The 11,001-nt window shown below is 44.5% G+C and overlaps 1 protein-coding gene across 1 annotated transcript in view; it reads right to left on the bottom strand.

Moving 5' to 3' along the window:
- LOC121683849 (stAR-related lipid transfer protein 13-like) overlaps positions 1-11,001 on the bottom strand; it is an 84,663-nt gene that overhangs the window by 62,053 nt on the left and 11,609 nt on the right. The window contains exon 4 of the mRNA XM_042063690.1: positions 8,548-8,709. Coding sequence (XP_041919624.1) covers positions 8,548-8,709 — 162 coding nt within the window. The remainder of the gene's footprint in view (positions 1-8,547; positions 8,710-11,001) is intronic.

Raw genomic sequence — 11,001 nt, 5'->3', positions numbered from 1 at the left:
AGAAAGAAAGACAGACAGACAGAAAGAGAGAGAGAGAGAGGATTGCGCTGGAATGCAGGTGAGGGGAGATAAAGAGAGTTCCAGTCATGTTGCAACACAGATGAACTGTGCACATGTGTGAGTATGTGCGTGTGTGTGTGTGTGTGTGTGTGTGTGTGTGTGTGTGTGTGTGTGTGTGTGTGTGTGTGTGTGTGTGTATGTGTGTGTGTGTGTGTGTGTTTGCAGTGAGAATGTCAGTGTGTATGTGGGTGTGTGCACTCAAATGCTTTTCACAGCTCACAAATACCTCATGGTCACATACCTACACAAAGCAGGTGGAGATCCTCCCAGTGCTTGGAAATGTTGAAGCATCTCTCTAATGACAAACGACTGAAGGCGTCTATTTGAGCGCAACTACGGCTACTCCACTTCATTTTAAGAATCTTTCCAAACTACAGACTCTTGACTAAATGAAAACTGCCCTTCCTAGTCAGAGAGATCGCTCAGGATTTAAAGACTGGTTTCAACATTACCAGATGTCCACAGAGCTACTGCTTATCTGCCATGCTAGTATCATGCCATGTACCAGTGTTTGGATAGAGACGTGCAGGATTCAGGATTTATGCTTTATGAATGTATTTACTTTAGCATTTACTTTATTTTACTTTAAATAAGTGTGCACCCCAAACCACTGAATTCTGAGAAGACAAAGTGGTAAGCAAACATGCTCTCAGTGTCCAGAGTAAAAGAATGGTGAGGATAAATGTCCTAGTCTACTCCGGACAGCTGGCCGTACAATATCTCACATCAGCATGTGTCCACTAAACAAACACAGGGAATCAGTCACAAATTAACAGGACTGTCAAGCTTGCCAAATCAATTAGGTTACAACAAAAGCCTGTCTGCTGAGATGCATTTCTGCTGCGTGGTTCCCTTAAACTGTCAGAACGTCCAAATGACATCCTTCTCCCAGGCAGCTCGCCAATCTTCCTCTTGGCTTGGCGTCGGGTGACAACTTCATACATCACTCAGCGTGGCACTGTCAGGTGTGCCTGTCCTTGTGCGGGAGTGAGAGAGTGGCATAATGCCAGCATAGAGATGCATCACTGTCCAGCCTCATTCAGGGACAGATAAGCATAAGCTTTCATTTTTTACCCCATTTGTAAAGCAATGACAGAAATCTGCTCTCCTCTAAATTCAAGATGGGCAATCCAGACAGTGGAACTGTCTTGTTGTAAGACATCATGAAAAGGTGTGGTCAACTAGCTGACAAACAACAGGCCATTATTCTTTTGTAGTAGTGGCTAACCACACATAACTTGGTGTAGTCAAACATCTGAATCACAGTCCTGAAGGCGTGTATCTGTCTGAACAAAACACAGCTTGCCTTTTTGCAAACAAATGTATTAGCCTACCACAGAGTGCAATTAAATACAGTGTCCTCCACATGTATTGGCTCCCCTGGTAAAGTTTAGTAAAAAAAAGGTAGAAAAAAGAATATATTCAATTTATCTTAATATCACAATGTTAACTATGAGGGAAGCAAATTTATGTAGTGAAAAAAACAATGTATATAATGAATAAATATTGGCATGTTACCAGACTCAAATTTGAGTAGCTACACCAGAATATATTTTTATAGCATTTATCTTACTTACTGAGGTCAACATACTTTCCCAAATAAATTTGAATTGTGTATTCTCATTCCTTTCCCATGTTAAAGAATAATTAGGGCATCTGACCTCTGTACCACTTATTTTTATACCTTAATGGGCTAGGCCTACTGCTTGTAATAAAAAATTAAGTTCCATTTTGTTTGTAATTTTGCAAGGGTTCAAATAATTATAGCACGTTTTGTTTTGTATGTATGTGTGTGTGTGTGTGTGTGTGTGTGTGTGTGTGTGTGTGTGCGCGCGCATGTGTATGTATGTGTGCATGTGTGTATTCCTGTGCGTATTGCGCAGAGCCAGCCTGGCTGCTGGGAAAAGCGAGGAGGAACATCTCAACCGACCGGCCTCGCGCTGCCCCACCGCTGCCCCACCGCTGCCCCCCCCGCTGCCCCACCGCTGCCCCCCCCGCTGCCCCACCGCTGCCCCCCCCGCTGCGAGCCCTGACCTCCTGCTCCTGCACTCATATATTATTTTTTGTGACACTCGGACTGGGACCCTACATCGCAGCTTAGCCTGCTCTGAGGCGTAACTAATCCCTGGCCTTACGAGCTGCACTCCGCCTGGGTAATCTATCCTCACCCCGCTGAGCCGTTTACCCTGCGATCCTGCCCCGGCCAAGGCACCTACGGGGCAGACTGCGGCCGGGGACGGGACCCCCCTCACAGGCCGTGGAGCTCTGCCAACGGAGCTAGGGCTGGATGCTGAGTGGCCACAGCTAACTCTATTAGTGCCTTTCAAAATGGTTTTATATTCCACTCCACATAATTTGTAAACTATACTTAGGGTTCTTTAGGGATATTACAGTTGTGGTTTTGTTTTGTTGTGCTGATCCCTTTCATTAATGAGGTAATAACCCTTTTGATTGTGCCAATGATGTGTTCAATGGATTCATTTCCAAGGGCAATTGAGGGTCAGTAGCTTCACAGTTTTATTGACTGTTCCGCCAACAAAATTCAATTACATTACAAACACAAAGTATTGTCTAGTAGAATGCTCTATTGTTTTGAGACGCTCAACATGGCAACTTTTGACTTGGCGAACACAACTCCAGCTCATCAGCTCCAAACATGCCTGCTAGTGTTCGCCCACACACACACACACACACACACACACACACACACACACACACACACAGACACACACAAAGACACACACACACACACACACACACACACACATACGGACAGACACACACACACACACACATACACACAGACACACACAAAGACACACACACACACCCACACATACACACACACACACACACACACACACACACACACACACACACACACACACACACACATTTCTCTGTGAGCGGCCATGGGGTGGTCCATTCCCCGGTGTCACCACAGGCTTTTCCTAGCGCTCTAATCCAAAGCTGATTATGGAGCCTCCAGGTCAGTGGGAGAGAGCACTGATCTCTTTAAACACCACCGCTGCTTCAACTCCACATATTGATCACCCATCAGCTGGTGCATGTTATCAAGCCAGACCAATCAAACTGGCTTACTTACACCAGGCTAATTTCTGTTATAAGACTTGATATTACATGTGAGACTGATATAATGTCACCTCAGATCTGTGTTTATATATGAAGAGCTGTTTTCCAAAAGGCACTCCAAACTTGATTGGCTCTCCAGGCGTTTCCCCAAGGATATGGCCATGGATAAATTGGGAGGTGTTATTAGACACCTATAGGATCATGTAGTAGAAATTTCAGATTGGCAAAAAATGCCTAACTTTCCCTAACTATGTCATATCTTCTAGGCATAGGCAGAATCATTTTGGATGCTTAAGGTTTTTTGGGTTGGAAGGAGAGTGTCAATGCGATAGGGGTAACTACAAGGTACACAGGAAACCCACTTGAACAATGTAGCCAATGTTACTCTCCAATGATGTTTGGTCACTTTAATATTATGCTAAAAATTTGTATCTGAAAATGTTAAATCGTCAGCAGGCAACTTGTTACAGTCAGATAAAGAGACTGTCAAATCATAATATTAGGAAGCCATCATGTTATTGCCAGACAACATTGCTCAAAGAGTTAAGAGTAAAGATATATCATCCTTTTTACAGTCACTGTGAACATTCCCAATGCGCTGTCGATTTGTGTGCATTGGGGGGACCTGTTGTTTACCCCAAATAGGATTTGTCTGCCTTTGGTCTACACTGCACCTCTGTCTGACCCTGACCCCCTGACACCGGGTGCAGGCGAGAGGGCCCTGCATGCCGTGGAGGCTTTCCCTGTCTGTAATCTGCCCTGAGAGGCTGAGACCCAGGCTCCATGTCATCAGAGTGCACAAAACCAAATCACTCTATTACCCCCAGCCCCTACAATCCAATTAGCCGCCCTACGGCCTCTTCCAAACAGCCCCCCACTCACTGGTTCTCATGCAGCCCAGCGGCTGGCTGGCGGGCCATGGGTGTGTGTGTGTGTGTGTATGTGTGTATGTGTGTGTGTGTGTGGGTGTGTGTGGGGGGGGGGTGGTACCTAGCACTGCTGTGGCCAAGCAATAGCTACGGTGGAGATTAAACAATCACATCTGGCCCAGTTCTCATGCTGAACGGAAAAGACACAGTTCCCACAGATATCACCCCCTTGCTCACGCTGAAGAAAAATGTTTTTGCATGTGTGTGTGTGTGTGTGTGTGTGTGTGTGTGTGTGTGTGGTGTGTGTGTGTAGTGTGTATGTATGTGTGTGTGTCTGTGTGTCTGTGTGTGATGGTTATGCGGTGAAAGCGGCATAAAATATGATCCTGTACACTCTCTAGTCTCTAGCAGCATTCCAGTAATTCATATGACTGGCAAGAAAAAAAAATTAAAATGATTTCAGTGTGAGGCCTTGGTTAGAACACGTACCCCTTGGGTCAGTTTCCTGCAAGTCTTTGTTTATGCATGAGAAGGACAGAAGAAACTAACTGTACTGGGTGAGTATGAACTGCGCTGTGCTGGGGCAATGAGCACCTTCACCCCAGAAACGCCGAGCAGTATTGTTGAGCAATCATGATATTGTTATTTTTGCCAGTGGTGAGTCCCTGGAGTTGAGCAAAAAGACAAAACCACCAGGCAAGAGGAACATTAAGAATTATTTTGTTGTTGTTTTTTTTCTCCATAGTAACCTCAACACAAAAGCCCACATAAACCACCACAGGCTCTTCTTTCCAAAGCACGCTTTCCAATGATGTCAGAGAAATAAATATCATCAAATAAAAAACAATAGGGCTCAGTCAATGTCACCACCTGGAAAAATTTCAAGGCAGTGAGTCCAACAAGGCAGTGAGTCCAAAACATGACTCCATCTCAAGAGACATGCCTAGCTAACTGCTTACTGTAACATAGCCGAGAGATATTTAAATATGATACTAATGTTTAAAAACAGCGATTAACATACCAGCAGACACGCAAAACACTTCTACGCAGGCAACGTTTTGACCAACAAGCCACAACTAATAGAAAACCCAATACAACCTCACAAGCAATTCTCTAATTCCAAAACTGTTATGAATTGGAGACATTTTTGGCGACTTAGTAATCTTTACCCATCTTTAATTACTATAAACGCAGCTTAATCTGAATTAAATAGCTCTTCACAGACTCACAACCTTTCCTTTCTACTATGTGTATATACATGCATCCAACGTGTTGTGCCGACTCCTGTTAATCTCAGTCTTGAGGCTGGCATGCCTGGCGCTAAGCCTAATACAAACCTCAAATATTTACAGGCCAGGTTGCAGGAGGGAACAGCCACACACGTCTGACCACAGCTCACCACTGCCGGAGTAACGCAGGCATTCCTCCCATACCAGCAGAGGTGTTACAAAATAGGGAATTCACAAACGCACAGCTAATTATAGATCCTCGGCAGGAACAGAACAATTGATAACATTCAGACATCCCCACAATGAGGCATTTGGTAGGCACCGATGGTATATATATGCTCTATCTATGCTCTCTATCATCGAGTCTAAACCATGCGATAGGCGCGCACAATGACATCCTCACAGCATGCACACCTGCCTGGATATGTGTGGAGTAGTGTTGCGCGGTTAAGGTTTTTTAACATCCGCACCCACCCGACCCGTCAGGAGCGTCGATCCGCACCCACCCGACCCTCCAGTCATTTAATGCCTGCTAGAGTTGACTGTAGCTCGGAATGCAATCGGTTGCAATCCAGCGATAAAACAAAGCATGAACTCATGAGCATCGGTCTGCCCTATATGTAGGCTATATCCTCTGATTGTAATGTTTACAGATATCTAGGCGATATTTGTAACATTTATTTTGTATTTGGCCTGTTATAAAATCATGTAGGCCTATTGAACAATTGAAACACATTGTGAACCCCAAAGTTGGAGACATGCATAAACATTGCTGCAAATTTAAATTCGGATTACTCTGGAATGGCTAACTGTACAGGGGAGTGCTTTAAACTTTAATTAAAACTTTAAACTTTAATTACACCTTTGTGTTCGGTAAGTTCTGCTGTTTATTCTGATATATGGTTTGTCATGTGTTGAGTGAAAGTTCGCGAAGCCAAGATGAATAGGGAGACAGGCGCAGAAAATATGATTAAATTAAAGTTAGGCGAAATTAAAGTTTCGTGTGATACATGAATAGGCTACTTCGCAAGTAGTTCAGCAAATTTGGGTGGGACAGAAATTCCTTTACAGAGCAGCAGATCTGGCCATATCGGCTCTTATGTACATTGATTTAAATGCATTATCGCTTCACTACCCAACACGCGAACAAGACAGAAAAGAAAAAAGAAACCAATGAGCTTATGTCGCGATTTTAGAGAAAAGATTCTTCTCTTCAATTTCCCTTCCAAATTACTTTTTATTGTCTGAAGACATCTATCGCAAGAATCTAACATTCTAAGCAACAGCAAAGCAAATGCAAGCTAACCAAAGTGCAGTCGGTTCTCCCGTCATGGTTTTGGAAATCACACACCTGCTGCATCTGAAGGCCCACGCATAATAAGGCCTACGACTATTACTCTACACGCCCCTGCTGTGGTGCTGTGCGCGTGTGTGTGTCTGCATGGGGTTACGTTCGGTTCAAGTCAGAAGTTGGTCCGTCCGGTCCCGCATTCACGCCGCTCCATTATTAGATTAACGTTATCAGACAGCGCTGTAAAATATGTGCAGGAATTTCTCGCATTGTGATGGCTAGAGTTGCGGGTCTTGAATAAATCATGGGCTATACCTAGCCTAGAAATCTAGACGCGCCCCTAGCGGCAAAATTACATTTGCTGCCAGGGCTAGTCTAGCAACTCTCCGTTGGCTTGTGAGCTCCAGAAATCGAAACTTAATCAGGCCATTGAAATCGTGTATAGAGTCGTTAGGTGGGCTTAACATAATGATTGATGGCAAAGTTGCAATGGTTTGGTAGCCTGGGTGTTCCCATGCTGCCTTGCGCGCGATTTGATTCATGCTGCTATGGCAGCCTGGAGACCATGGAGCAAATTTTCGCCTGAGATAGGGAACCAATCACAGAACAGGTGGGAAAGCAAGACGATGATGAGCTATGCACAGACGCATTTGATAGACATCCGTGGCACCCAATAAACGGATCTGGGCATTTATACGAGAAAATGAACGTTTGGTTCCCAGACCACGTCTCATTGAGAAGTGGTGGCGCTAGCCAGGCTAACGGTTTGGCTTGAATTCCCTGCTACTTGAACCACTGGTGACCACTGGCCTAGGCTATAGGCACATTGTTTTTTTTTTGTCGGTTCGGGTAGTTAATCAGTGCATATTGTTGAGGGTCGAGTGGGTGCAGATCGACTCTCCTGACGGGTCGGGTGGGTGCGGATGTTAAAAAACCTTAACCGGCGCAACACTACTGTTGAGCATATTGTAATGCAGCGTTGAATGGATGAATAGCTTACATAAGGGTACCCCGCACTTTTCAAACCACACTCAAGCTTATGGTTATTGTCCCTACCACTTCTAAAAACAAACTGACGCCCTTGAGTATATCAAAGTCAAACAAAGGAGACTTGTACGCAACTCCTTAAGAATGTTTATGTATTAACTCTATAAATTATAGTAGATATAAATGTAGACCTTGCCATTTGTAAATATCACACCATGTCACATACTGTAAATGTGAACAGCATGTCCTGCTTGGTTATTCTCTTTCTCTCTGTCTATAGATTCCACATGGTTTGTCACATTCTATTTAACCATTGTACAGAGACCGTGTTTGTTTTCAGTGGAAGTGGGACTCATCGGCGAAGACAGCATTTGAAAGGGATTTTGCCTGCAATCTAAACAAACAGAAGTGGTCGTCCGCCAGGGTGCCCCTCAACCCCACCCAGCCCCCCACTTGGCTGTCACCCCCAATACATTAATTAAATTCCACTGCAGTAAAATTGTTTGGATTAGACCAGTGAAAATCTACTCCATTTGCTCTCCATGATGCAGAAAACCCATTAAAAACACACAGGCCATGGGAAGCCAGCCAGCTATCTTGTGCTTGCACGCTCTTTGATTGGAGAACAAACCGCACTTGCGAAGATTCATCACACACAGCTCTGACAACCCATACAACAACCACAAAGAAAAATAAATCGTTAACATATTGATTCTAAAATGTACATATTTTAGATAGATAGATAGATAGATAGATAGATAGATAGATAGATAGATAGATAGATAGAGAGATAGATAGATAGATAGATAGATAGATAGATAAAAGGACAGAAGTAAGGCTCCAGAAAGGCTTATGGTATGCTCTTTTTCAGCAGTCAAAAGGCTTCTTAAACACAATGTACAACTGTGCGCATCCATGCAGCAACACTAACAAAAACAATCATGAAAACGTCACAGAAGACGACCCACAATTTCTGACTCCGTAAGCCTAGCACCAGACCCATGAGCTGGTCCCTCACCTCTGTCTTCTTGGGCCGAGTCCTGGTTCCGGTGCCGGAGGCCGAGCTGGAGCTCATGGCCTTGTCCTGTCCGAAAGAGTCCCCTGTGTCCAGTCCCCTAAGGGTGCCGCTGGCGCCAGCAGACTGGGTCGACTGGGCTGACCTCCATGAGACGCCGTCACGCTGTAACAACAGGAGAGCATGAGGGCGTCAGGAAAACAACAGCAGCGTCCATGTCATCTGTGTGAGGCGAGCCGACTCTACAAGTCACTCTAGACTCTACAGGATGCACTCCCAGCAGGATAGAGAGAGAGAGAGAGAGAGAGAGAGAGAGAGAAAAGAAAGAGAGAAATAAAAAACATGAGGGAGAGGTCAATCGTTCAGAGATAGACAGAGAGAGAGAGCGCAAGTGAGATCTTATGAAAAAACAAAATTCATTGGCTTCTTTTTGGTCAGATGGCAGAGGCAAAGAAGGCAACCATATGCATATTTCACTTTTCAGCACAGCAACAGAGTGACCTTGTCCGAGGGATGCCAAAAGATGCCCTTTCTCCTCCTGTTGCTAGTTAAAGCCAGTTACAGCAGATGCCTAGGATAACAGCACTCACAGCTCAAAGGGACATCTGTCATTCGCCACGCCACCACTAACCGACTAAATCATACCAACCACACAGGACACACACACACACACACACACACACACATCCTCACACAACACACCCTCTGTGTGACCAACACACTCAGAACCCAAAAGGCGCCCTTGTTCCCAACATGTAACTCAGGATTGGGCACAAAGAGAGGCAGCATTCCCCAACATTTTTTCCCTTCTCTCTTTTATTTTTTTTTCAAGTCTATCATTGGCTGTTCCCAGTCCCTGACATCTTCACCCAGACAATGGCCTTCTGTTCCAATCGTGCTAGTCCTTTGGGGATGTTGCTTTGGAGATTTTGGTCGAGCACAGACGGCCACATATCATCTGGGGGTGGAGGGGGGCAAATCTGACTCACAACATAAAGTGGACGCCATGTGTCTGGGCGCAACAGTCGGTCTGCTGGGATCGGTGCCTGTCTGATAGGAGGTCTGAAGGACTCTGCTTTGAGCCGCGCGCTACATCAAAAAAGCCATAACCGCACGAGCATGTTAGGAGAAGTCTGGTTCAGAGGCGCTTGTGAAATCGTGCTGCCATGCACAGATTAGAAAGGCCCTCTATTCAACAGGCCCTTTCCCTTTCAGAATGTGATAAAAGAAAAGGGCGAAAAAAGATTATGTTAAAAGTACAAGGAAAGTGTAAGTAGGGTTTTTTTTGTGGCTGCTCACAGTCACAGTCATGTTTTCCATGATAGTCACTGTGACTTGTGTGTGCTGGATGTCACTTCAACTGCCTGTCCACAAAGACATCTCTGATCCCTGCCTTTTGAGCATCCCAGCAGGAAGTGGCATCACATCTCTCCAAGGCACTCTCTGTCTGTCTCTCTGTGTCTGTCTCTCTGTCTGTGTCTATGTCTGTCTCGGTGGAATTTCATTCTGACACATGGAACATGCCCTTTCCCTGATGCTTTATAGCCAGCAAAGGCAAACGGCACACTAGACAAAGTGTCCCCTATGCAGAAAGAAGCCATTTCTCCTAAATGGTGATTGAATTATTTCACAAGGGCTAAAAGGCAAACCACTTCAACACATAAAGTCTAGAGGACACTCCTAGCGTAACTCTGTAGGATTTCCCCCCATAGTACGATGAATTTCACACCACTAATACGATTTGCAATAAAAAGAAGCAGTTTAAAAAAGAACAAACTTCCCCAAGAAATTAGGCTCATAAGATCTATGGTATGAAGACAGTGAAGTGAAGCCAAAGCTACTGTGGTCGCTGAAAAGTACTTATGGGGCGAAAGAGAGATGGTTTGTGGCAAGAAACCTGTTGAAACCAGACTAGCATTCCACTCAGTGATATTTTAAAGGTTAGCTTCAGCGGTAGCATATGGTATGTGGCCCAACAATTCAATGTAGTATATTAGATCAGAGACTTGAATCCAAATAGTCTGAGACCACGCAATATTTCGAATTGAAGAACTGAACTACAATTAAATGGCTACGTCTTATACAACAGAGGATAAGGCTCGATGACTCTTTTCTACATCATATTTTCTCCCTGCTTTGAAAAGTCACTGACTTTTGTCATCCTATTTTTAGAGATACAGGGGTCACATCAGGTCACAATGTTCACCATCACAAGATACTCACAAGACATCACGTTTGGTTTGGTTTCTTTAGAAACAGCCAGACCTAGTGTCAGCAGTTTTCTGGGTGACTCTCCACCCTTCACCTACATCTTCATATCAACCCGCCCACCTTTACAAGCGTTTGAAACAACAATTACTGTTCAAAAGGTGGCACACAAATTGCATTTAACTGGATTTATAGCTGCACCAACTTCCATCCCATAAAACTGTCTGTATGTCTGTGACTTTATTCATA

The sequence above is a fragment of the Alosa sapidissima genome, chromosome 15, assembly GCF_018492685.1.
Source record: "Alosa sapidissima isolate fAloSap1 chromosome 15, fAloSap1.pri, whole genome shotgun sequence".
In the NCBI taxonomy this organism is placed as follows: Eukaryota; Metazoa; Chordata; class Actinopteri; order Clupeiformes; family Clupeidae; genus Alosa; species Alosa sapidissima.
Note: the sequence above shows the minus strand (reverse complement) of the source record. Positions and strands in the feature narration are given on the sequence as shown.